Source organism: Varroa jacobsoni, unplaced genomic scaffold (assembly GCF_002532875.2).
Source record: "Varroa jacobsoni isolate VJ856 unplaced genomic scaffold, vjacob_1.0 scaffold_1166, whole genome shotgun sequence".
NCBI classification, from domain to species: domain Eukaryota; kingdom Metazoa; phylum Arthropoda; class Arachnida; order Mesostigmata; family Varroidae; genus Varroa; species Varroa jacobsoni.
In genome coordinates, this window is record NW_019214068.1 from 202,509 (window position 1) to 228,524 (window position 26,016).

General features: G+C 41.7%; 1 protein-coding gene and 4 long non-coding RNA genes across 10 annotated transcripts in view; 2 read left to right on the plus strand and 3 right to left on the minus strand.

The window, feature by feature from the left end:
* Positions 1–18,383, minus strand: part of LOC111267267 (uncharacterized) — a 52,795-nt gene extending 34,412 nt beyond the window's left edge. The window contains exon 1 of the long non-coding RNA XR_002684503.2: positions 15,608–18,383. This is a non-coding gene — a long non-coding RNA (uncharacterized LOC111267267). The remainder of the gene's footprint in view (positions 1–15,607) is intronic.
* LOC147752554 (uncharacterized) lies at positions 116–3,251 on the minus strand. Of its 3 annotated transcripts, none has more exons than XR_015313729.1 (4): positions 2,784–3,251; positions 2,442–2,585; positions 1,004–1,808; positions 116–349 (listed from the first exon to the last, which is right to left on the minus strand). It is a non-coding gene; the product is annotated as an uncharacterized LOC147752554 (long non-coding RNA). The 3 variants fall into 3 exon arrangements; XR_015313730.1 differs by lacking the exon at positions 116–349 and adding an exon at positions 2,025–2,113 and having other exon boundaries at positions 987–1,808; XR_015313728.1 differs by lacking the exon at positions 116–349 and having other exon boundaries at positions 987–1,808.
* On the plus strand, positions 3,354–8,676 carry LOC111267269 (uncharacterized). 2 transcript variants are annotated; one of them, XR_002684506.2, is made up of 3 exons: positions 3,354–4,419; positions 6,443–6,576; positions 7,863–8,676. It is a non-coding gene; the product is annotated as an uncharacterized LOC111267269 (long non-coding RNA). The 2 variants fall into 2 exon arrangements; XR_002684507.2 differs by having other exon boundaries at positions 6,454–6,576; positions 7,863–8,650.
* Positions 18,384–18,872: 489 nt separating the features above from the next.
* Positions 18,873–24,289, plus strand: LOC147752555 (uncharacterized). The gene is made up of 2 exons (XR_015313732.1): positions 18,873–19,865; positions 23,907–24,289. It is a non-coding gene; the product is annotated as an uncharacterized LOC147752555 (long non-coding RNA).
* Positions 20,455–26,016, minus strand: part of LOC111267270 (uncharacterized) — a 6,857-nt gene continuing 1,295 nt past the window's right edge. For all 3 annotated transcript variants that reach the window (XM_022845404.1, XM_022845408.2, XM_022845407.2), the window contains exons 3-8: positions 25,373–25,546; positions 24,673–24,896; positions 23,954–24,166; positions 23,369–23,581; positions 22,762–22,928; positions 20,455–21,941 (exon numbers count right to left, since the gene is read on the minus strand). In XM_022845404.1, coding sequence (XP_022701139.1) covers positions 21,182–21,941; positions 22,762–22,928; positions 23,369–23,581; positions 23,954–24,166; positions 24,673–24,896; positions 25,373–25,546 — 1,751 coding nt within the window. In that variant the 3' untranslated portion in view covers positions 20,455–21,181. The remainder of the gene's footprint in view (positions 21,942–22,761; positions 22,929–23,368; positions 23,582–23,953; positions 24,167–24,672; positions 24,897–25,372; positions 25,547–26,016) is intronic.

Here is a 26,016-nt window from a genome sequence, read left to right on the forward strand (position 1 = left end):
TACTCACAGAGGTGAAACTACTATAGTCCAATGGTTCTATTACAGATCGTGAGAATATATGGTGAGTATAAGCGTTACTTTTTAGTATGTGATCGCTCAAATGAACTATGTGATTTGTAATCTTTCTCTGAGCAGCTAGATAGCTAAAAATACCCCTACATAAACTTGCTTGGAATAATAATATTAAGTTGAAATTCCGTATGGTTAATTTACGTACTTTCGTTACCTGTTTAGGCTAATAATAACGCAGGCCTCACGTCAATGGTGATTAGGTTCCGTTTGAGTGGCTAGCTATATCCTGGTTACTTAGGCCCTCCTTGCACCTTTGTCAGAGCTCTAGCTAGGTAGACTTTTGCATCATTACAGAACAAAGAATCTCATTAGCCCAATTTCGGACGGCTAATGTCCATTTTGTTGTCGATACGAGCAAACAAGCAACCGCAGGCGCTCTACGGAATTTGCTGGCTCCAGACCGAACTGCCTGATTACTCGTAAGGACTCCAATACACAGATCTACGCTGGATGAAGCTGTTTGGCTGATAAAGAAAAGAGCCTGTTTTCGTTTCACGTACGTCTGTCTAGCGGAACGACTCATCATCAAGGCAAATGTGGATGTCTTAATTATTCCACAATTTGCACTCTAAAAACACAGAGTTTAGTTAAAATGTTCCATTTCAATAAATTGTGACAAACTTGTATCAAATTAGTGAGCCAACCGATTGCTTGCATAGACACGCAGTCATGGCAGAACTCCTTTTCCTCGAGCCATTTTTCCAGTATTTGCTCTAATTAAAAATGGCGATTAATTGAACCATTTAGACCCTAAGCTGCACCTGGAGATTTAAGCTCATTCATTTAAATTTCCTTTGTTGTGGCTTAAGGCGTATAGAAGAAGTTTGGAAGGTTGGTCGAGAAAAGACATAGGTTTGCTAACATATTACTTTACTCAACGACAAATAGACCAGGTTACGTTTAAATAGGGCTAGAATTTATTTATACTTACATTATTCTATGGCACCATCTTCTTCACTTGCGTGTCACAGGGAACACGATATTTCAGAAAAATGGGTACAGAACGCACGAAACACTTAGATATCATCAAAGTTCAACGGTTTGTAAACACAAAGTGATAATTTTTTTCGATTTACAGCATGAATGGTTTCGTTGATCCCCCTGTGAAGACAGACTTGCAGGACATAATGAGATGGAACAACAAGTTCCTATGCGTAAGATAACATCTAAAATGATGTTGCAAACAATATTCCTGTGCCTCGTTGAACACAGCTTTGTCCTATATGGAAAGCCTGAACTCGAGTTTTCGTCACTAATCTACTGTGTTTATGATTGTAGATCTAACAGTCATCGAATTTTGTCCACGTCTCGAGTAACATTGACACCTATCCTAAAGTCAACTTGGGAAACCTTTCGCGGAACTGCCTTAGTGGTTACGGTTCGCACTACGAAACATCCCAGCATCTCTATCGGTGAGCAGAGCCCATCAGGAAAACAGGCTTATTATTTTTATAAGTTTTGATCAGGATCCTGTGGTCAACATATTGCTAATACAGTCAGCAGCCAGATAGATCCGTCTGATCTGAAATTTAGACTACGTATGGAAAACTGTGCAGTAACAACAGGCCGCAGCTAAAAAATAGGCAATACAAATAGTTTTATACGTATCCTATATAGTTTTGCAATAGTGAACTAACTGTGTTATATTGTACCGCACATTTATTAACCTGCGTAAGGACTGCGTAAGTGAATGTCGTGTCGTCGGAGAAGACGCTTGACCCAAACTGGTGACTCACCTGGAAATAATAAGACAATTTAAACCGTTTAAAATATTTGACTAGCCGAAGTAATTAAAACATACTTAAACGGACCCAGGACTGAGAAGTGGGTCGATAAAGTGGGTACTACTACTGTTGTTGTTGCTAGCTGAGGTCCCCCGTACGACCTAACGTACCTAAATGAGTCCTATATATTAACGTCCTGAAAGAATTATTTTAGCTCAAGTGTCATACGGTTCTATGCAGAAATCCATGTGTCCACGTAGGCGCTGGGCCTGTCTGGTAGGCTCTGTTTAAAAGCTCCTAAGTATTAATGTAGCTTTCTGGAATGTAGTAAATAGTTAATAAAGATCTCCAATCGAACCGTAGCCGTGCTTAGATTCAAGCATCTGCTAATACTTTGCTATTATACAGAGCTAGTTAAAATTTATAGTATAAACAATTATTCAAAGCTATTCTCGCGGTGCTTGTGTACTATGAAAAGAAGTGACATTCATTAGCAAGTCTTCTCGTGTTTTGTGCTCCTTTGCGCGTCTGAGTAACTTTAAACGCTCCGTGGCTTTCTGCCGGGTCGAATAACCATGAGCATTAGTCTCCAGATGTCTGCCGATACAACTTGGACAAAAATAAGGACAAAAGAAGTGATTTCACCTGTCCGATGAAGAACGCGCGGATTGTGGTTACCATGATAAACCTTGAATAAGGTGCCGGATTCACCAACGCGATGTAACAGAATCGATCCCCAAATGAAGCTAGGTGATTTGATCCTTCACCACTTGTAGCCATAGTCTCTCGCTTAAATTTTGAGGACGTTAAGAGTATTAGCATGTCTTGCAAAAATGTTTTGAATTTAATTACCACCCAACCACAGTCAGGAAGTCTATTGCAAAAAGCATAGGTTTTAATAGCCTTAAGTTCATCTGTACAAAAAAAAAGGTTCGACCATGATGTGACATATGTCTTGTGGCAGCGAGGACCGGCAGTTATACGTACAGACATCAAGCTTGTTCTTGTTCTATACGGGGTCGGTATCAAATATTGTTTCTTTTAATTCTTTACACTCGAGCTCACTAAGGATAAGTCTTCTTCAATGAATTCACTAGATCCCCCGCAGAGAGATCGAAGTCACCCGTCGGTCTAAACTAACTTAACAATACATTTACATGGCGCAATATTAGGAGATGTTCCTGCATTACTGTTCCAGACAAAATCACATGTTCGAAGCCACAATCCCAGCTTGTAACCGTATTATTATATATTTCTGGGGCTCAACGTGGTGTCATCAGTTCAGCGACCAAAATTTTAGAAGCTCAGTCTGAATTGTGACATTTTATACTACATCACTTGACTTCACTCATATGCAGCCAAAATCCACCCTTATTCATTCTGATGCTTCGTGTCTATCCATATTTTCGCCGCAGCGTTACCCCTCGCTTGTTGCGCCGATTTCGTTATTGAGTCAAAGATAAGTGACGATGCCACTTTGCAAAGCTCGGTCACGAGCAACAACGAAAAACTAAGAGCTATTTCTGCTTGTGTGTGAGTGGCGACCCGACCGGCAGCCGGCTCGCGGTTGACTCGGGGTTTCACACCCACGGTGACGAAGAGCACTGGGCACAACTTGTAGCCATGGGCTTGGCAGTCTCCACTTCAGTAGCCGAATAGCTCTTGGTTTATAGTGGTCTGTTCGCGGGAGTGTCAGATACAGTCTGGCGAGTATTTGTCGCGCAGCATCGCCAACGTTCGCTAACGGACCCAACAGAAAACCGGCATCGCCCACTACGTGCACACCGCCAGACCTTTCCTATACGCTTGGAACAAGACGCATATGGGTACCATAAACAACGGTGGAGCGACTGAGCGGGCGAGAAGCTGATCCCACCGTGAAGAAAAGGCCATTACGGCAGGTCGCCAATGTCAGAAAAACAGGGCAATGAACAGAAGCAAGTAAAGGCAGCGTCGATAACTGCGCTTTACGCCGATCACGATTCCGTTTGTGTTTTGCCGTAACGTCCCACGATATGCTCCTTTATCATTATCGCTGCCGTCGGCTCTGGTGTCCGTCTGAGTGTCAGCTTCGATGGGCGCTGACAGCTCGGGCCCAAACAACGTTAGGTTCTCTGTCGAAGCACTCGCCAGCTTGCCTAGTTGCTCCGGCCATGTTCTCAAGCGTCGAGCGAGTCGGCAAAAAACATGCTAGTCTTCAAGCAGTAGCACAATGGAACAATAAGAACAGCTCCTAACAAGAAAACTGCCGTCATAATGGCGGCAGCGACAACATTGTTTGCAATGGTGACGATGCCTATCAGCTCTTAAGACGCTGCCAGTAACAACAATGTTCAAATGTTCACGGCTGCCACCGAAAGCGCTCACTCGAACATCCGTTGCTAGTGACATGTTGAAAAGAGCAATGACTATAGGCAAATGTGACTGGAAAAGCCGCTGTCGTGGCCGTCCAACGAAGTAAAGGCTATGAAAGGGAGAGCTGGTTGAGTTACAATCGATTTCATCGGTTGACTTCGGGGAAAGGTCTGAACCTTCGTAGAGAAAAGAGGCAATTTCGGACACGTGTCGGGAACGACATTATGAAGTCTCTCATCGTCAGAAAAAACTCGCCGAAGGAGAAGCAGTAAGTTGTTCCCAATAGCTGTTTAGTCGCGACGTCTATAAGCGGTGTCGCTGAACATGTCGCTTGCGACTATCACATCTGGATCTATTATGTAATGCTATGAAGTAAATGGAACAGTAGCAAGTAGTATTATGATTTTTAAAATGTCTGTTAGGAATGTACATACATACAGTTATCCTAACTAAGTAGGCTCTTTTGATGCCGCAGCTCGTAGTGGGGGCGTCTCTTAGGATTGAGTCACGAAATCATAGAAATGTGCAGGCCTTTGAGTGCCAATTAATTACTAGTTTTGTTATTACTAGCATATTGTAGAATTTGAAGTCGACAAAACCACTTAATACATTGGAGATGCTTATTGTTGCTAGTTTTGTTTTTTTTTTTAATTAGCTCTAGGTCTTTTCTGTTTTGGCCTGCCTCTGAACTAAGGAAAGGCCGTCGCCTGTTGAAACGAAGCTGGGTAGACAGTATACCTGCAGATAAAACCTGTCTACCGGCAAAAGGGCACTAATTTATTTAAATTTCAGCCAGTGTACTTCTCCATTGGATGCGCGTGTTTGTGTGATGATTCCCTTATATATCATTATCCAGTTTATATTGGACTATGGGAACTTGGCACTCGCCAATGAATCTACGGAGTCGCATAGCGCCATGTTGTCTCGTGACGTTAGACACGTTACAAATTGGCCACCAGAAAGTAATTTTTGGAGCTCATAGTCCAATTCGTAATTTACAGAAGGAAGAAATAGATCCAAATTTAAGAAACAGTAAGAATTTTTTATAGTAAAACATGCTGTAGTATTTTTATAGTGAAACAAACGAGGTAATTCGTTGCTTGCGAAGTATCACGAACAACATCCGCATGTAGGTATCACGGATACAAATAATCAAGATCAAATCGGATAATGTTTTTGACGTTGAAGAAAATTGCCCAAAAAGAGGACGCTTAGTTGCATGTTGAACTTTTCAACGGCGGCCCACTATTTCCGAACGACACTTACCGGCACGCTTGTTCACAGAGATGCTATTTTGCTAATTCGGAAGAAATTTCTGTTTACGAGAAGTAAGTACGACGCATTTTGTCACAGTTAGCATGTGGCAATTTTCTGACGGTCTGATGATCTGTTCTTACTTAGCCCTCTGCTGCGCCTCCGTCTTCTCTTCTACAGGCCTTCATCAAAATCATTCGTGTCAAACCACATCTCCTTCTGTATGCTGTTGTTTCTTGGCTTGTCGCGGCCATTAATTAGGATTAGTCCATAACCTACACAGAAAACGAATGTTTTAAACCAATCAACTAATTACGATAGCAAACGTAAGCTAATGTACCGGCATAATCTGGTAGTTACGTTGACAAATTCTATTACCTGCAAAAGCGGAGGCAAACATTAAGACAAGGGAGTGAAGGAAAGAAAAGAGCGTTGCCAATTTCGATTTTGCCCTTGTTGACTCACGTTAGTTCATCCCCCAATTTGGAAATCGGCCTGTCTGCGAAATCTCCAGTCCTCGGTCGTTTGGTCGACCATCGAGAGGTTACTAGTTGTGCCGTGTCGTCAAGGGCATTCTGTATCTATTCGCTCTAATGCTCAGTGGTCAGTGGTTCGAATGGGCTGTAAGACGTTTGCTGCTGCTGGAAACCAGCGGCATATCCAAATGGGCAACGGCAAGTGGATGTCCTCCTGCGTAACGTAATGGTGTGGTAACGGTGGCATGACCCCTACCGCAGCGGAATTGCTATAACATACGTTATTATATCTATGGCGTGTGTGGTGACGACGACAACTCTACAGCCAGTTGTAGCTGTTTTGCCCAGGGAGCGAATTAGATTTCGCGACAGCAGTTTCTTACTGTTACTACTATGGCCTTCGCCGTATATGTTTCGATTAAAAAAAGGCACTTTTAGTGTGAGAAACGTGATTTAGAAATTATGCTAAAGTCGCTGCTGCTGCGCCACTAATGGAAAATTATTATATCTATATATATCTAGATAAATCCTCATAAGAGCTTTCTATCTGCTATATAAAAGAGCTTTTTCAGGGTTCAGTAATCATCACTTGAACATGCGTGAATTACGTGAATTCACGCATATGTATATCGAGTTTCACGTATTGCTGCTTGTCCCACTGGGTTTACAGAGCGCATAAAGTATCAGCTGACAAGGTAAGCTGTGCAAAAATTTCCTTAGTATATGTACTAGTATGTAGGGTACCAGACATTACTTTATTTTTGTTTTTTTTTCTTTTTTTTTCATGTTTCTAATCATAAGAAACGTTTACGATTAGTAATCATTTACAGCTTAGACACAATTCAAAAGCCACCCCCCTAAGGGCGCTTAGCCTTTAAAGTTTAACTAACTCATTTCCCCCGTACGCGGGTAACGGTATTACTCTGTACAAGGACTAATAGAAGTAGAGATAGTAGAATTTGGTAAATGGAAGAGTGAACAACCTTTTCGATTTTGAGACTGAATGGACCTTTGCCGGCGTCCTTTAAGGCCGCTAGATGTCTTTCAAATCGAGCGTTAAACGAAATCCTGTAGCTATACGCAGGGTATCTCCTGTTAGTGTAACAGTTATAAGCTGTACGCACCTAAAAAAACAGGTAGAAAAGAATCTTCGATTTACTAGTATGCACAAGTGCCATAAAGTTTTTGTTGTTGTAAGATCTTGTGAACCGCCTCTCACAGTTTAGCAGGCGAACACGATGTCCCTGCATCACAATGGAGGGTTCACATAGTCCGTTTGGGACTGATTAAATTCAATTTTTTTCTCCTACGAGCGACACAAATAGAAACCGTCTGCGACATACTCCATGGCTCCTCGACCCACATTGACATGTGTACACAAGTTGCCTAAACCATACAAACACACACACGTAACAAATTTTTTTTTTTTTTTTATCTATATTAGCTAATCCTTGGTAGGTAACGGAGCACACCCAGAGTTGGCTATTAATTCCTGTCATGGCTAATCAGTCCAAACGGATGCATTTATTATCATAGCATTATTTTCACTCTCTCCGTAAAAAACAACAGCAAAACCTGACAGGACAAGACTTAATGGCAGTGTTTCCTTGGCCATGGTCTATCTGACTTTCATTCGCTTCTTCGCTATCAGCGGCATCCACTCGCTTCGCAACAATCTGTTCTCGTGCGCTGGATGAATGCTTAATTTGATTATACTATTGTCTGGCTCCTCCGAACTGCTACTGTCCCAACATTACTGGAACCCTGTCTCAACGTGCCGTAATAGTACAGGCATAACCACAACAAAAACACTTAAGGCAATCAGTTCATTTCAATTAGTTTTTGACCAGATGTGCCATTGATGGTGGGGTGTTTTGTAATAGAGACCATCCTTCCGTCAGCAATAGCAGAGCATGCTGTATGCTTAATCACGCTTAGTTTATCAAGTTCTTTCCGTAATCTTTGGTTGTAACTTTTGCAGGATAACGCCATGGCTTGATGCCAAACCAGAGGCTGGTTAAGGCTGTATCACGTTTTGCTCAGCTCTGCTGCTGTAGAAACTACCCTGACACTGCAAACGGATCGAAGAGGTCTTAATTTACGTCTCCCGTTTACTATACACTGCACCGTGGCGCTGTCTGCACCTGTTTGCAAGTAGGGGCAAAGAGGGAAGCTAGAACAGGTGTCAGCATATGAATACTCAGGACAAATGTCAAACCGGCGGTAGGCCTTGCGCGTTTCAGACGTTTAGACGGAACCAAATGGACATTGTGTTTGCCAGCGGCAAAATATAAAGTGAAATTGTTACGTCGGGAAAAACAGGGTAGTCGTAGTGGTTTCACGTACTTCCTTGAAGTGGCCCACAGGCAATAATGCTGCGACACGAGAAGCGAAGAAACGTCCAGCAATTAAACAGCGCAACAGCTTCAGGTCGCTACCTCTCGCCCTGGTTTCTATAAAATTAAAAGATGACCGCTTGTTGGACCGGTTGTACAGTACCAAGATTCTTTATGGGGCAGAGCTGCAGCGATTCTCAGCTGTTGCCAGAACATGCTCTACGCCCTATGACGTAGTAAAGCGTAGAAAGTGAGGCAACTGAACTTTTTCGGATATACCGTACCCTTCAGTCTGTTAGCTTTTGTCTAGGATGTTGGTAAGTACGAGGCCCGAACAGATTGAATGTGGCAAGCAGCGGTAACGGTTGAACTGCAAAATTCATTCACTAGGTGTAATGCTACAAAAAAAGAAGAAAAAAGTACTGCCTTTTAAGCCGTTCGTATTTTATTCCGTCAGAATTTGTACTTGTGTAATATCTATGTATTTTCAAACATGGCCTCTATATAAGTTAACTTAAAATTAACCTCGCTTGATTAAGTGAGCACTCAAGTTTATACATTTGTGCATGTACTTGTCATGATCTAGGCTACATGAACTGTATAAACAGTATTCCCTACGAGATATTTCAATAGTATAAGCCCATCTAAATAGAAGTTCTACATGAATGCTAGAGGATCCTACAGTGATCCTTTATGAAATTTTAGATAAGTACGCAAAAAGCTGTACGGATACGAAGACGTTGAAATAATGTCGCCAACTCGATCTACTGTCATTTACTTTGGAAATTACTACTTATTTGAAAAAAAAATAATCTCCCGAGATTGAAAACGCACCAGTTCCGTGTATTCACAGAAGATCATGAAAAGCACCGATTCTATACCAAATAACAAGGAAGCTTTTTTAACTTATTGCGTTTAACAAGACGAGCCGGTCGAAGACATCCGAAGCCGTGCGGGTATATTTACTAAAGTTTAACTTTCCACTGCGAAACAGACGCCATTGAGAAACTTGCGCACGACCCACGCTGCAATATTCACTTCACAATATTTATTTTCCATACCAAAGTAGATTACCAGTCGTCGTTATGTATATACTAAACTTCTTAGTTTAGTAGTTTTTTTCAGGTGTCGAGTACTCAAATGTCGAAATCTTTTATGCTTAGCAAAGTTCGAATTGCTAGAGATTAACGCGCTCCCTATAAACGTCCGCGTTAAAGTTTCCAACGTATTCGTCACGGGCATAACTTATCTGGAAACGATTTCCATAGTTCTCCTTGATATCTAGTTAGCGATTAAGGCGACTGACATAAAGGGATCAAATCCAACGGCGTAAAATAAGCTTTATCACTATTTATTCTGCTATAAGTAAATGCGAATAGAAAGCAACTGCACAGGGCTATTGCGGTCGCACATAGGAATTCATCTAAAATATGAACTTAAGAGCAAGAATCACTGCTTTATATTTAACCAGCGACACCTATCTACGTCAAAATTAACGCAAATAAGAAACTTTGCTGTAAACAAATATGAGTAACTTGATGATGGTAACTAATAATGACTTATTATAGAGAAACGCTACAAGGTTACGTGAAGTGGGCAAAATTTTAAATACGTATCACAGTAGCGCATTTACGAGCCAGTGGAGATACTATGAATGGACAGCGCTATTTTAAAAGAAATACCAGGAATTAATGATGTGAAAGAATATCGAAAAGCAGATGCCAAAAATTTGCTTTCACAGAACGAGTAGTTGGAGGTTATTTAACTCTTAGAACTATTTAGTCATAGATCAGTCACGCATTAGCAGCATTTGCAGTTCCCAGCCAGTCTTTTTCGGCGTCGTTTCTAGCGTTCTTTCGTCTCCCGATCCTATTAGGCCGTCGGCCAAGGACGCTAGGGTAACATTGTCCTGGTTACGGCAGCTTGTGAGAGCAGGTTGCAGGCAGATCATCGAAACGATAGAGCTGTGTCTTGCTTGGCCCTCGGCCCGCACAACCGTAGAATATATAGCAATTTAGTCGTGTTAGAGCATTCTGCGTTCGTGATTTTTCACTAAGTGTATGACCATACACAGGAGTCCTGAAGTTCTCTAGTAGAAGCCGTGATTAGGCGTTAATGGAGGAAATCACGAGCAGCAGCGACGAGCTGTTGCAGGTACTGGCAGTGCGATGTTCTTCCGTGGGTCGAAGAGCAACAGGATAAGCACGAGGAAATTTGTGAAGAACGAAGTCCGCGATTTGCTTAGTTGGTCGTGGCCTCCGGAATCACGGTAGACGCTGGGGAAAACTCGCACTAAAACCTCATATATTACGCTATCCGAGCCCAACCTGTCGGTTCCCTTTTACACAACGAACCTCCGTTGCGGTAAACCAACATGGACTGACAGTGGCCGACGCGGCTTATGAAACAGGGGCAGTAGCAATGCAGGGATACATCGAAATATATTTCACACTGCGTCGTAGGGTTTCGAGAGTCTAGCCTGAATAGAGGGTGATCCTACTATGAGATTGAGTTAGCCATTTTTAAAAATATGTTTGTTTCTGTTGAACCTATTGAGGCACTAATTAGGCCTCGTCAACCAGCTCGACGTCATTCAGCGCTGTCTCTTGCCAAAAGCAGATAGTATGTAATACTTTGAATGTGGTTAGCTAGGTTAGGAGGGGCCCAATTAAGCCGTTATTACTCTATACATAGTCACCTAGGTAACCTTAATGATTTTGATGTACCTAAAAACGTTCATGCTGTAGCGCGCGACTAACTTGCTACCTTTTCTTTTCTCCTTTATAATATAACGATTGTTTATATCTTTAAATTAACGCTCGTTCTCTTGATGTGAGTCGTTTCTGTTACATAACAAGAAGCTGGTTCGTTTTTAAACGATGCTTTCTGATGTCCGTTGGTCCACGTCAAGTCCAAACACTTCTTACCCTTAGGGGCAATTTCCTTATAGTAATAATAATAATAATAGAACTAATGTTACAACGACGAGCAGCCATGATAGTCAACACAAGCCTCTTTATTGTCTTTCACCATATAGCAACAGCAGCAGCAGCTTTCAATAGCCGTTCTTCGTACTCACAGCCGCTATTTACTATAGCATACCCTTGGCAACATAGTTGGTATTGTATAGCGCTCGAACACACGTAGCGAGATTTTTATATATTCTTCGTGTGTCACTGTGTTCCTTGTTCTAATCTCGCAGTCGTGTAGGCGATTAGCCTTGAGGTCGGCCTGAGAGAGGCAGCGCTAGGTCCTTATGCCTTCGCCAGACACGTAGTCGCGTCTGCCATCAAGGCCGAACACATGTCGTCGCAAATGACAGTATCTGTGTGACTTTTTATACCATCTGTTTGCTGTAGGTCAAGAAGACAGTGCAGAGCCAGCCTCGGGTTAGATTAGATTCGTAACAGTCTCTGCGAAACGCCTAGGACAGGTTGAGGTACATGACTAGCGAATCCGAAGGGTATCGCAAAATAGTGTAGACTTGCAATATAGTGATCTGGGTTCGAATCCGAACATGGACAAACATCGTTTTGTGCTAAGAGCCAGCCTTCTAATAGAATGGCAAACGGCGGTACCGAAAGTAGAACTCAAGGCAGTGCACAAAAATTTGGAGGGCACTGCATGAATGCGGTTTTCGCAACTTGAAATAAATGTTTTTTTATTGTCCGTTAGATAGTTTACCACCACATTGGATATTATCACTTCGTATGCAAAGCATACCTCTTAATAGGCGTCCACAACAATTGATACGCACTTTATAGATGCCAGTAGTATATGTACGCAAGCGAACTAGATAGGACGAAATGCTTCTCTAGGAATAACATCTACCGCGAGAAAGTGACCACCCTAAATAAGGTTTAGCAATTATAGCTATATATTCGTTGTTTAAAGTAGATCCATTTATGTTCGTTTACCTTTGTGTAACGTGAAAACCCTTAACTAGATACAAAACAAACCGCGCGTTCTCAGTCAAACGTACTTTTCCTATTTTTTCGATCTCAGTTACACAGACATCATGAAGGCATGTATGATACGTTCTGGCAATTAATTATTTGCTCAAGATGTATTTGCTTTGAGGTTTACGTCCGGAGTTACGGAAAGGCATTACATCACACAAGTACTAATCACCGACCGGATACAATTATAAATCGCCTCGTAACGCCAGTTTTTTTGGCTTGCCACTACGATGTCCACGGACGAGCCCTGTGATTACTAAATTTGATGTACGCCCCTTCAAACCCCTGGAAAAAAGAGCCCCTCAAACGCCTGAAACGTAGCTCTAGCAAGAACCCGGTCTCAGGCTCAGAAACCGAATTTTGATCTAATTTGATCGCGATCCAGCGTCGCTGATGCTAATTTTTCTTAAGTCCACAGCATATCAGTCCAGCTCCATCGACTTTCGAATCGGTGGTGTCTGGGCAATACCCTTCTATAAGGGAGGAAAACACCTCCCTACCAGATTCCAAGACGTGGAGTCTTGAAACAGACTCCAAGTCTGTTTCAGATACTAAACGGCTCACCTATGCAGTTGCTCATATTAGAGTGGCGCCTCTTTCAGGGAACCTGGGGCCCTATTAATACTGAGGCTCACCTGCTTGCCTCACGGAGTCCGTAGGAAAAGCATGTTGGACTCATATGTATATTCTTGAGCTTATCGCTAGCCACTAATGATTTTTGTAAAGATAGTTCTTTCCTATAACGAAACCAAACTTTAAAAGCCTTAGATAAAAATCGATGGGGTCACTGTACTAGACAGCACGGCATACCGTGTGACGAACCTGGTCAATAAGGTCTTCTGCAGTGTTTATAGAAGACACGCATTTGTGTAGTACTTTGAATCGTAGACCATTCATACAGATATGTAATCGGCTGGTGAAAATCTGGTAGTGCAGTAAAATGGCCATGCAGGTAAACCAATAAAATTTGACTAGATTACCTAAATGCAAGGACTGAGGAAAATTTGCAAAATAAATATATTTAGTTCTTGAGACACATGACGCTCGTTTGCTAATTGTTAATGAAAACTTTATACTTAATCTGTAAGTTGACACTTACATTTCATCTGGGAAAAACAGGGTTCAAGCAAGATGTCCTCAAAATATTCGAATGTATTCTTCTTCCGGCAAAAACTTACTCTACAGTCACTATCTTTACTATCAATAATTTTTCAAAAAGATTCAAATATAGCTTAAGCAGATGCTACTAGTTAGAAATATGACGTTGTAACTTCGTCTTCGGTTCAAGTTTAATATTTGGCGCGGATTATTTATTAACAAGCTTCAAAGTGTGTCTGCACCAATGTTTACTGGGGTCTGATCTGTTTAGTATCAAGACGAGTGAAAGCTGTTGATCTTTTGCCTAGGTCGAAGTAGATCGACATTCTATCCTACATTTTCCTGGACCGAATCAAAAATTTTAGCTTATACCGCTCTAGCAGAATAGTGCAACTATTTCATGATGTTGTCTCAAAGACATCAGGCCCTCGATATAGGTAGCCTCACATTATTCAAATATGCGCCCCAGTGTTTCAACATATCAGGACATGGTAGCTAAATACTATATCCTAAATATTGTTGACTGTATCGATGAAGTAAGATTTTTAGTATAATTTGAATATAATATCTTTAGTGCTTCGGAATGAAATATAGGCATCACACGGTTTGCTATAGCCTACCCACAATAGTTAGTCCGAAGCGACGAGCGTCGCGTTCTGCTAAATAGGTAATATAGTGTTCCTGTGATAACAAAGTGCTTGACTGCTTATCTTAAAAATATGTTGCGGTCTAGACTCGAATCCGGGCATAGACACACGTTGTTTCATGCTGGAAGCCAGCCATCTGATTGAATGCGTAGAAGCGATGCCGGACATGAAGCTCGAACGCTAGAAATATATGATATAATGCCATAGCGGCCATAGTAACCTAGCGGTTACTCGAATCTCCGCTTATTCCTTTCTGTTTCTCATCATTTTTTCGACCTACACCCGTCCAGCGTTACCTATTACTGGTTACTATTACAAGAATCGATACACACCTAATTAATCATTATTTTTAATTATATGACCAGCATTTTACCAGGTCCACATCACTGTTTCACATTACCAACCAAATCCATCTTTGCGCGCTAGTTTACGCTGTGATGGTTTACTATTCAGCTATTTTTAGATGCGCTGAAATGCCAAAAAAATGGCCAAAACAGGAAGCTGTTCTTTTCGGGAAGAAGCATCTGCGAGGATATTCATTACCGCCCTCGACTCTTAACGTCTTTGGCCATTCCTCAGTGGCCTTCCCTACTTCAGCAACACCGGCACAGTGGTAAAACTTTAACATCTGTTTTGTCCGATACGTGTCTTGCCGGCTGCTCAACCAGTCTGTGGGTCTCTGTTATATGAACATAGAATTCATGAGCATTGGTATCATTTGAGTAATCAATGCTCCCCTACATCGCTAAGAGTAATGCAAGCAGGCTGTGCTTGAATGACAGCTCCACAAAAGCCAAGAACGTGGGCCTCACGTTCGCTTACACAGGTAACTAAGAAAAGCCGCAACGTATCCCAATTAATGTTGAAGGCCTAATATTAATAGTTGAAACGGAGGATGATTCCTTGTGTTGGTATCTAGCGCCATGAAAATCGAAAAGGTATCCATAACTCGCCGCTAATCGGTGAGGCAAGAAAAATCGTAAAGGACAAAAACGTTACTAATAGCTAGATAGAGGCAATTTTTTTGTGGGTATATTGCTGATTCTGAAGTTGCAGATTATGGGGTGCTGATATGAAAAAAACAAAAAAACATCCAACAAAGACTGCTTTGTAAAACAGGGGAATTTGAATACCTAAATAAACACTAATAATTTTATACAAAATGATGTTGGCATAGGGGCAACTATAACGGTTTTATATCATTAAATTCATTGTCTGAAGTCGTCAATGATAGTATCGGACGTAAAACTTGAAACATCTATCTGGGCTATTGTATTTGCTGATACAGGAGGTTTGAAATCGGGGATTGGCAGGCCCCGTCCTGCGCTGGAAGCGGGTATCGGCCGTATGGAGTACGGAAGCGAGCTTAATTGAGACGGCAGTTGTGTTGGGCATAAAATTGGAGGCATTTCTTTGGGCTATTACCAATCTAGCTAATAGAACTTTATAATAATTCTTGCTAATATAATTTTAGATAATTAAACTTATTTTCCACTTACACACTCGAATTTCAGTTCGTTTTAAAATAAAGTTGGCCATTGAAGAGAACGCTTCCTACAATCACTCTCGTATTAACTATGTTGGGATCGCTCTTATATGTTATTCATTGTTTACCGAACAATTATCAAAGATATCAGTTCTGCAAGAAAATTGCATTGCTAACATATAATAATAGAGTAAACAAACCTCATTTCGATGCGCAGACTGGACTCGTCGCTGATCCTGAGGTGGCGAAGACAACTTGTTTCTATATTTCCTGCAGAGACACCTCCTGTAGCTTAAATGAAGGTTCTATTTGAATGAAACCAAGTATCCTAAGGGTACAGTTAAGCACAAATCGTCAAATATATGTGTATATATATATATATCCGCTGTGCATATTCTGCATCGCTTCTCTTCTAGCGAAACGATACGGTCGACGTGCCGTTATTGTATCCTTCTAAGTGGTTACTCTATCGCACGCGATCTAACGATCACAATATACCATTTTTTCATACGTATTGACACAATCATTGTCGTTTCAATTTTACACGTTGCCTTTTCCCAATAATCCTAATCACGATAGGTCACACTGTACATTAGCAATAGGTTGACCAGCATTCATATCCCTAATGTTCATATCCGTGTCCTGTTTGCGACCCGTTCTTGCACCCGAAACGTTAACCGGCTGTGAGTCTCCGCGAGGGTAATGCCACCGAAAGGAGCTTGATCGCCAGAATCGTAGTGTCAGTTCTTTCGAACCCCGACATTAACTCTAGGTAGAGCAGGCTTTTGATGTTATTTATCGTTTAAAAATACCCCAACCCTTCATCGGACTAAGGTTGCTGCTATTAGTTGCAAACATCGATCCAAATGAAATGCCGTAGGCAGCTACAACTGCAACTTCTTCATTCTTAAAGTTGCCATTTGGTTTCGGCACTTTCCGCTTTGGTTATCCGGCTGTTGCTCGTCCACTGGCTTCCAGCGCTGGCGGCTCAGCGAAGAGTTGGGTGGGATGGGATGGGTTGGGTTGGGTCGAGTCGGGCCACGCCACACCACGCCGGATCACCATTGCGTCTAGTGATATTTAACACAAACGCCAAACCACGCGAGCCAGAGTACAGAAATCAAGTGAAACACAGGCCAGCTTTAGGCTGGAGAGAAGCACAACACTGTTGCCGTCCTCGTTCGTTCTCCAGCTGGCTGTGGCTTTTCTACTTTACGACGGGACAGAAGAGACGTACTATGAAATCAATACGAGTGTCGATGTATCGGCGAAAAATTATTCCAAGCCGAAAGTTTCACGAAAAAGTAACGAAAATACGAAAGGTACAATGACAGGTAGAGACGAAGCGACGAAAGAGTTTCGTTGTTCCCTACTTTATTTCGTTCTGGAATTCTCTTCATAGGAGATTCGATCTGTTTTCACATAGATGATCATGCATAGGTTTTGCGTATGAGTTGGCTAATACGAGCACAAGCAGCTTTTTGATTTCGTTATTATCTGCCCCGTGCTGTCACTCTCTGTTTCAACGATAGGTAATAGAGTTATACAGCCTATGTACTCTAATCTCAGCCGGTTGCTTTAATCAGTACGTCCAAACGCGCACATTTCCACGCCTCCTCCGTCATTGACTACCTGTATTTGAGTAAGTGTGTAAAACAAGTTACGTAGCCCATTGTTTTGGGCGTATTACGTTATCTAGCTGCGGGTTTTCCGTTTATTTCCTGTCTCTAGCAGTAAGCTAGATAGCGGTGGCGAAAACTTCCACGACCCATTCATTGCTATAGCTATGTGCCCCTTCTTAAAATATCACACATTAGTACGAAAGAAACAGTAACACTTTCTGAACATTATTTTATACAATGGCTGATCAGCTGGCCTGGGTTCGATTGCAAGCCAGTACTTTGTTCGGCCTACTTTTGCCGTTTGCCCCTTGGTACAGTCAAGCGTACACTTAAACCAGCAAATGTTCCGCAAGAAACTCACTTGTTTACTTCAGTTGCTCGTTTACTATAAACGTATCCGATGGGACAACCATTTGTATATCTCCTACAGCGGAGTGTGCACTTCGGCACTCATTCTTTAGCTGGGGCTTGAATAGGCTGAGGAATTTTTTTTGACAGATAAAGCACTTTACGAAGACATTCACTATTGCCAATTAGATAAACTCATTCGAACCGACTTCTTCTACTGTATAAAATATCGAAAAGGACAGCCAGCGTGTATTGAACCGTGGCACCAGGCATTAAAGGCAAACAGGCTCAATAAAGTCCCCAGTACAATCACAACGAACAGCTTTGACACCCAACTGAAACGACGCGTACTTCGTGTTGCCCTCGTCTAAAGCGAGTACCACGGAGCATTGATCCACCATAGCACCGTACTAGATATATGATTGTTCTTTTCGCTCAAGGGACGTAAAGGAGAAGAGTTCTGTCCTTCTCTAGGGTCACTGTTCGCGCTTGATGTTCTTTTATTAGCTCAATCGGTCCGCTTGCTCACTGACCGCGCCTCACCCCGCAGCCGTCGCCAACAGTCTCTATGTGAACTTCCACTGCGAGCCTGCTTGCTTAGCTGCTGATCTGGAGTTTCCCTCAGCTGTCGGCCTTGCCACTGGCACGTATTCGTTAGCTCTTGCTTGTCTACTGCTTCCCGTCAGCCGCTGTCTTTCGTCCCTTTACAACTATCTGTTTTTCCTTCAGTCAGTCGCCGTGCTTGCGCTCGTGCTAGCACCGCGGCGCTCATGGGCCCGACTCTCACTCACCCTATGTCTACCATTGCCAGGCAGACCCTTCCTCACTTCAAACCTTTCCCTTTGGGGGATGCTCGGAGCACCGTGTCTGTCTGTCCGTCTGTCCACGTGTTTGTTTCTGAATGCGTGTACTTCCGTCGTTGCCGGTAGTAGCAACAGCGGCAACTGAACTGCGCACGTTAGCTACCTATATCATAGGACTGGTACTCGGTGCTATCCAAAGCAGGCGGTAGCTGCATAGTAAATAAATAATCTTTAGTTGCCCAGCTACAGAAGGGTAGGGCCTCGTAGTTTGGGCCATATCGGGGACCGCCAATCGCCAAGCTGCTAACTAAGGTGGGCGATGCTGACGACACTAGCGCCGCCGTCGGTAAACGACAGCACTAAGCTGAGGCAGAGTATTTAGCATGACAATTGACACACAGAACGAAAGATGAAAGACAGCGGTGAAAACTCGGGGAGAGCAAACATAGTCAGACATACAGTTATAAACAAATAGGAAATTGTACGACAATTAATACCCGTAAAAATAGATGGGGAAAAGAGAAGCCAGTCGCTACTTTTACCGCCACCACCGCCGCCGCCATGATCACCACTGCTGCTCGTATTGGTCGCCGCACAGGGATCGCCGTGTGGAAAGGGCCGCACTGGACAACACGGGGCTGTCTGACTCATGGAAGCCGACGAGCACTGTTGAGCATCGCAAGGCACAGCTTAGCAATGAGGGAGAGGAAGCCAGCTGTGATGCTCACAATGACAGCTGTTGGTGCAGTAGCGATCTGCTGTACTGGTCGAGGGAGGGGTCCCCGTTGGGCATAATTCCAAAGGCACAATGCGCGGATGCTAAATGCGACCGTAACGCGCTTCTTTGCACTAAATGGCTTCTGCGCTTTTATTTGGGAGAAATCGTGTATCGTGTAATGTGTTTTACATCTGTGTCCCTTTCTACTGAATAGCATATCTGCGTGCGTGTCGATGTGTCAGCCTGCGAGTTGTGGTGTGTGTCGACGTTGTGTCCTGAACAACAGTTAGAAACCAGAAGGGAGAAAGCACTTGTTACGGCTTGCCACGAGAGGGCAATTCTGATGACTACCATTGCTTTTCCAGGCGTGGGCAACGGCGGACGCCTGTCGCTTCACTGCTAGTCTGCAGCGACTTATGACGTACGGAGCAAAAGAGGCCGTGTAAGCAACAAACGCGGCAAAAACAACAATGATAACAATGACGATTAGATATTGGAAGCTCCTCAAAACAGATAGTTAAGAGGGGCTTCCATAAGCAAGTGGCAAGGGTGGAAGCAGGGAAGGAGGTGGCAGATGGGAGAGAAGGCAAATCGGCCGCAGCAGATAACTAGCAGACAAACAGAATGAAACGCTTAATCAAAAAAGAGAAAGAAAATTGAGTGAGATGTTTAAAAAGTGTAACGGTGACACACTGAAAATGTATACAGAGACCGACGAACGTCTAAAGTCGAACACGGAGTTTATGCAAAACCGGCTGATTATAGCAGCCACCCTTCTCCGACTGAAGCCAAGCTTAACATTTGAGTCTGAGCGCCGGTCAAACCATCCCGTGAAGCCTTAACCTTTCGGTAGTATCAACCGCTGGCTGTGGCGCCGCATAACGACCAGCAACCGTTCACTGTTGCTCTAGAAACACCGCAGGGCTTTTTTGGCACAGAAACTTCTGAAAGGGTTCATTATAAAAGGGTACCGTATCGTTTATGGCTCAAGCTTGAACCATAAGTATGTCTATTTCTATCTCTCACATAATATATAGTAATATTTAAACAGTTGCTAAAATAGAATCGGCCTCATCATTGACGAATCGATTCCTCCTCTCAGTGGTTAATACCATTTCAAAAAAAGTAACCGAACTGGAGCCGTTAATCTCCAGTTAGACCTTGAATAATAATCCGCAAACTGCAAATGTTAAGTAAAAAACCTACGAGTTTGATCCATAAATCGATCCTCTTCCATTATCATCAGAGTTAATAGGCGTTGTTTATATTGATAAGATAATGACATCAGCAGTATGACTTTGGATGACAAATCAATAGAATTTAACATAATCTCTTGTGACAAAAATAACGTCCTTAAAGGATATCTTTTGTTAGTAGGATTTCATTTAGCAGCGGCTTCCTGTACCAAATGAATACTAGAAGGGCTCCTATACGGTGTTAAACACTACTTATGGAAAAACTGCTTTTGATACAGACAACAAATCCGACCCAAAATATTAAGTGGCCGCCTTTTGTGCACGAAAAAGGTGGTAGGAATAGTGAAAACGGCAAGCAAATAAGCAATAACGGCATATATATTATATGTTATTTTATGTATCAAGTGTACCATTCAATCACCAACAGGATTTTACAACGGATCCGTTGTAACTAAGTGAGCTAACTATTATGCCCTAACGATGACACATGCGATTGGGAGGTGTGAACCTGAAACACCTCAGTATTTTGCAGATTGCTATATAACCTTTTATTTTTGCTCACCTAAATATTTCATCTACGTAAATTCGAGTCAGTTTAAGAACGAGTAAGTTATTTTTTACTATGTCAATATAAAGAATAAACTGCGCACACTTTAACGCGTCCATTTACAAAAATGGGCTGGTAAGGAACATGCAGGTGAAGATTTCCGCAATTAAAAAGTAAGTAGAAAGGTGCGCTTCTGCGAAAGTCCAAACAAAACTAGAACCCCCCACATCATGCTAAACTTGTTTAAATCAAATTCGTTTTCTAGTACACTATTTAGCTTACTTGAATGATATTTAATTCATATTTAGAAATATATTTAAGCTATAATTAGTTTCCAACGTCATTCGTAAAATAAGTTTGCCCGATGGAGGCCGATGTAATATGCGGCTACATCCTAACAGAAACAGATCTACTGCTGTACATTTTTTTCTTTCTATGAGCTACGTTGAACAATTCAGCATAGCACAACATATGTATACGTTTCATCTATAGTCATTTCCCCACTGGTAAAACCCAATTTATGCCATAACATCTGGTCGGCTAAGGTGTCGAGAACTTGAAGGTGGGTAGGCTACTTGCTCCAGTCCTGGAAATTAAAGACCCGTCCCTCGATGTCGAATGTCTTGCTCTAAAAGTCGAAACTCCAGCGGCTGCTTCCGCACCCCTGGCGACAGAAACTTGCTTAATAACCATCTTGCTTTCTTCTCGACACAATGGATAGTTAAAAGCTTTCTGTGCGTTTTCTAAAGATTCATCAAGTTTGCCCTCTTCAAAAAAGGCCTTCGCCAGGTACACCAGTGCTTCGCCAAGTTCTTCGGCATCATCCAGTTTTCGCTCTTCGCACTCCTCAAGAAACTTTCGATAACACTCACGGGCTAACTCTTTCTCCCCAAGCTGTTTATGAAGCTTGGCTAAGTTGAACAATACCATGCCTTCGATATCACCCGTTTGGTAGGCTTTATAGTAGCACTTCTTAGCATCGTCCATTTCTCCAAGTTTTTGGTAGCAATCAGCCATTGCGACTATAATACGCGAGTCCGTCGGACGAAGTGCATATGCCTTCCGATGGTACGTCAGAGCAAAGTAAGGCATCTTCATAACTTCGAACAACTGTCCAAGCCCGTACCAAGCATGGTAGTCTCGTGGGTCGATGGCAGTTGCATTACGATACGCTTCCATGGCCAGACATGTGTTTCTAATTTGAAGACCCTCGTGACCCATGAGTGTCCATCCCTGCGCGTATTCCGGATCTAATGTTAATGCTCTTCGGTAATAGGCGATCGCCTTATCGTGCTGGCCTCTGTGAAGAGAAGTGTAATAGGATGCCGTTTACGATTACCTTACGTTAAAAAATAACCTTATAATGGTGCAGTGCTAACGTGCCTGTTTAATTTATGGACACCTAATGAGGTAACCTTAGTTCGGAAACATGCGTGGGTACACCCCGCTTTGTGTTAGTGGAAGTCAGCCACCTAAAGGCATCACGTATCTGAAGCAGTACTTGATGCCAGTACCACACGTGTAAATCGAAACATTTATTTCAACGTAAAGAGTAGAAACTAGTAAACAAAATGTTCTAACAATGCAATAAAAACAAAGTTGTGTAATAGGGTTCGTTTCCGTTATATATATAGTAATTAAACCTGTAATGCCATTATATACTGTGCGTGACTAAGGAAGCCATTCTGCGAGATATGGTTATAAGTTATTTGATCAGCTACATGCTATAACGTTCTAGAATGGTTACATTTAGTATGTACAGACATTAACGACTGGTAAACAATTAGTCATCGTGCAATGCCAGTGATGATGGTTCTGCCAAAACATGAAAAAGTAAATTGCTTTAACTAGCTTCTCAAAGGTAGAAAAGCAGGTTACGCACAATAGAATGGGTTACTAAGTAACGCCTCAGCAAAACGTTGCAATAAATAGAAAAACAGAGACCAACAGGAACCAGTTCCTTACAATTAGTACCCAACTGGGCAAAGATGCACCTACATATAGAGGAATATCAAAAAAAGTAGCTACGAACTTAGAACACTAAGTTTTAATCTTAGTTTATCTTGACAAAATGAAAGCTAAACACTTGTGCTATCGGTTGAACGAACTAATCGCTTTACCTTAATGAGAGGTAATTTGCGATGACTGCACAGGTTTCTTTACGATATTTATCGACTTCTATACAGAAATGAGCAAGATACGTCAACTCCGACTCGGAATTCCATACGTAAAGCAAATTTGATAGGACATCCAGATGATCTAGACGATAAGGATCCAATACGCGAATCTACAAAATGGGAGCAAAAAAAATGATTAAAAAAAACTGACCTGATTGAAAGGTTAATCTGAAATAATAATAATAATATCTTTCAGTAGCCAGCAAAACACAGATGTTGCATGTTAAAAGTATCTGCACTGAACGTGTTAAGCGGAAAAAATTTAAAAAGGAAAGCTCCCTAAAAGTTTACTGAATAATGTTTTTCTATTAAAACGCGGATTTGCCTCTCTGTAGAACGTTTGGAGCAATCTAAAATGCAACCCAAACCTAAAACATCTGTTAAGCCTCTAAACTACAAAAGATTTAGACTTCACCAAAGATAACTTGCATTGGCAGTTATGCGTAAATGATTAGTAATGGTTGGTGTTAATAGATGTTGCTAAAAACCAGGAGAAGCAAAGTTTGTAGTAAGTACAAAACGTGTAGAAGACAGGTTTGGTTAGACGTACCTGCCTGAAGAGCTCGATTGCAGAAAACACCTGCCGTTGATTTTGTTGTTGAATGGCCATTTGTGTTAGAATATAGGGTGAGCCTCGGAAGGTGTCCAACATCTCGGCGTAGATTGCGGTCACGTCTTCGTCCTGAGTAAATGGCAGTATTCTACCCCGAGCCTCGGCGATAAAGAGTCGCTTTAGCCAATGCCGATAAAGTAACACCGAAATCTGTAGCAAAACAAGGAAGGCTTAAGCTAGCTTTTGCCATTTGTTGCAATTGATTTTTTACGTGCAGAATACGGCAAGAGTACTTGACAGTTTAAAATAACATTCTACATCTTTGCTAGATATATGTATATATATATTCACAACATCTACCTGTATTCTATACAGGTTATATAAGATATGTATATATATATATATATATGTCAACCGCTTTTTTAGAAAGTGTCAAGACAGCTTTACCCCACCCACCACATTTAATTAATTACTGAGTCATCTTACAGAGGGTATATAGGATACGAGTCCAAAATAATTGAAGTCGTTCTTTCAGGCTCTAATAGAGGTCATCTCGAGTCCGTGGATTGCCACCAGGCTCACCTCAGCGAGCGTCTCTTTACTGTCGACGAATTTCGGCAGAAATGACCAGGCGAGCCAATTGTAGGGCGTCTGATTGATACTTGTTAAAAGGGCCTCACGAGCGTCTGGTATTCTCCTTAAGCGAAACAAAAGCCTGGCACGAATATAATTTAAATAACCGTCGTTACGGTGATCAGTATACGCTAACAAATCATCCAGAACGTTGCTGAATGCCTAAAACAAGAAACAATATATAGAAAGTCTCAATTACTACGTTTTTATGAAATGTTTAAAATATTTAGGGACATTTAGGCATGTTTTCATCCGAATATAATAAACTGTTCTTTGTAATGCAAATGGGAATGATCTTCATTAATTTAATCCAAATAGTATCATAAAAAGGTTTCCATCAAATAATTTTATACAGCGCGTTGCTTGATCGGATTCTTAATTTCAGGGAAATAAACAAACTACCTAAGAATCATCCTATATCACTTTGTAGCGATATTCTCAATTAGGAATATGTTTAATTGGAACATTCAACTTCAATTCAATCAAATAAGATAATAATTAGGGTGATTCATAAGTGGTGTTAATTTAGTAATCTATCGGACGATGCGCTATACAAAAAGAGATTCAAAAATTAGGTCGGCGAAAATAACAGTGCGTCTTAAATATTCGTTACTGTTTCTATTAGTTCATGTGTATCACATTCGCTACGCGTAATCAATCATTATTACCTTTTTATTTTCGTATCGCGTAAACGGCAGGCAAGTCGCACTCCTCAAGCATCTAGCATCGATTTCAGCCTTTTGGTACCGTGCCCAAAAATGCATAAAACCTATGACCGGCGTATCGAGAGACTTCGAATGATATTCTACCCGTGACCATTCCTCCAGCCCCATTAACGCTTGCAAGTGCTTAATTAGTGTGACTCGCTCAGTTGGAGGTTGCCACTCGACTTCTGCCATAATAGAAATAATAACACGATTTTAGTCAATCATAGCGTGTACTTCAGTGACATCAAAATGCGTAGAAATTGGTCAGGGTTTATAAGCATTTGGATGGTGACGCTGCCGGGAGCTAAATCCATGTACGAAAGTGACTCGTAGAAGGCGACATATGTCGGCCAAGTTAGACTAATTCTATAAACAATACGATAGAAAAAGCCTGTGATAAGCATATGATTTTACTCTCCTTTGACAAACTACCATTCAGCCAAATAAGCTCTACTGAACGTTCTCTTACTTCGTATTGTGCAATCGTATTTCTGTGATATCAATGAAAATAGTTTCCAATAATCATTGCACGTAGTTAAAAAGCGAGCGCTTTCGATGTGGAGCGTGAGTTAAAACAAGACAGTATTGAGTCATGCGTAGAATAGCATGTATTCGTATAAATATTCTGCACAGTTTCTATAAACAATTATTACATCCGTACCATTGCGTTTAAACTTATATTTGAGACAGTCAAGCATCTCTGCAAAGAACACCTGATTTTCGATTAAGCCTCTGAGCTGGTTTTCCTTTATTGCTATATACAGTTCCTTTCCAATTTGGCGAGAATCCAGCACGTCTGCGAGCCCGACATGAATGGAAATGACATCTGTGCTATCTACATAACGGCAAAAAGTTATCGAAAATCAAAGTTAAAATGAGAGAATTATCAAGGAAGGCCTTCTACCTGAAATAACGGCTTCAAGCAGGAAAAAGTTACGGGTCATGTAGTATATGACAGTGTGCATGGCGCATAGTCTTTATCAAGGAACTGAAACAAAATACACATAATAATCTATCCTAAACAGCGCCATATACAAACTAACCAGTAGTTTTTAGTATGAATGTTATTTGTCAAGTATTTGTTAAGTGTTGCCGCATATGAAATTCTTGGGGTTCTATTGTGAAAAAGCCGATATAATGATAGTATCCAATTTGCTTAGTCGCGAAGCTACTTTAATGCTTCATTGCTCTGCTTTAATCTACGAGCTTACTAAACAAACTGCAAACAATCCCTATCGACAAGCGGTCAATTATATGCCCCTACGATACTGTACAACAAGAGAATAAAAAAAAAAAATTATATAT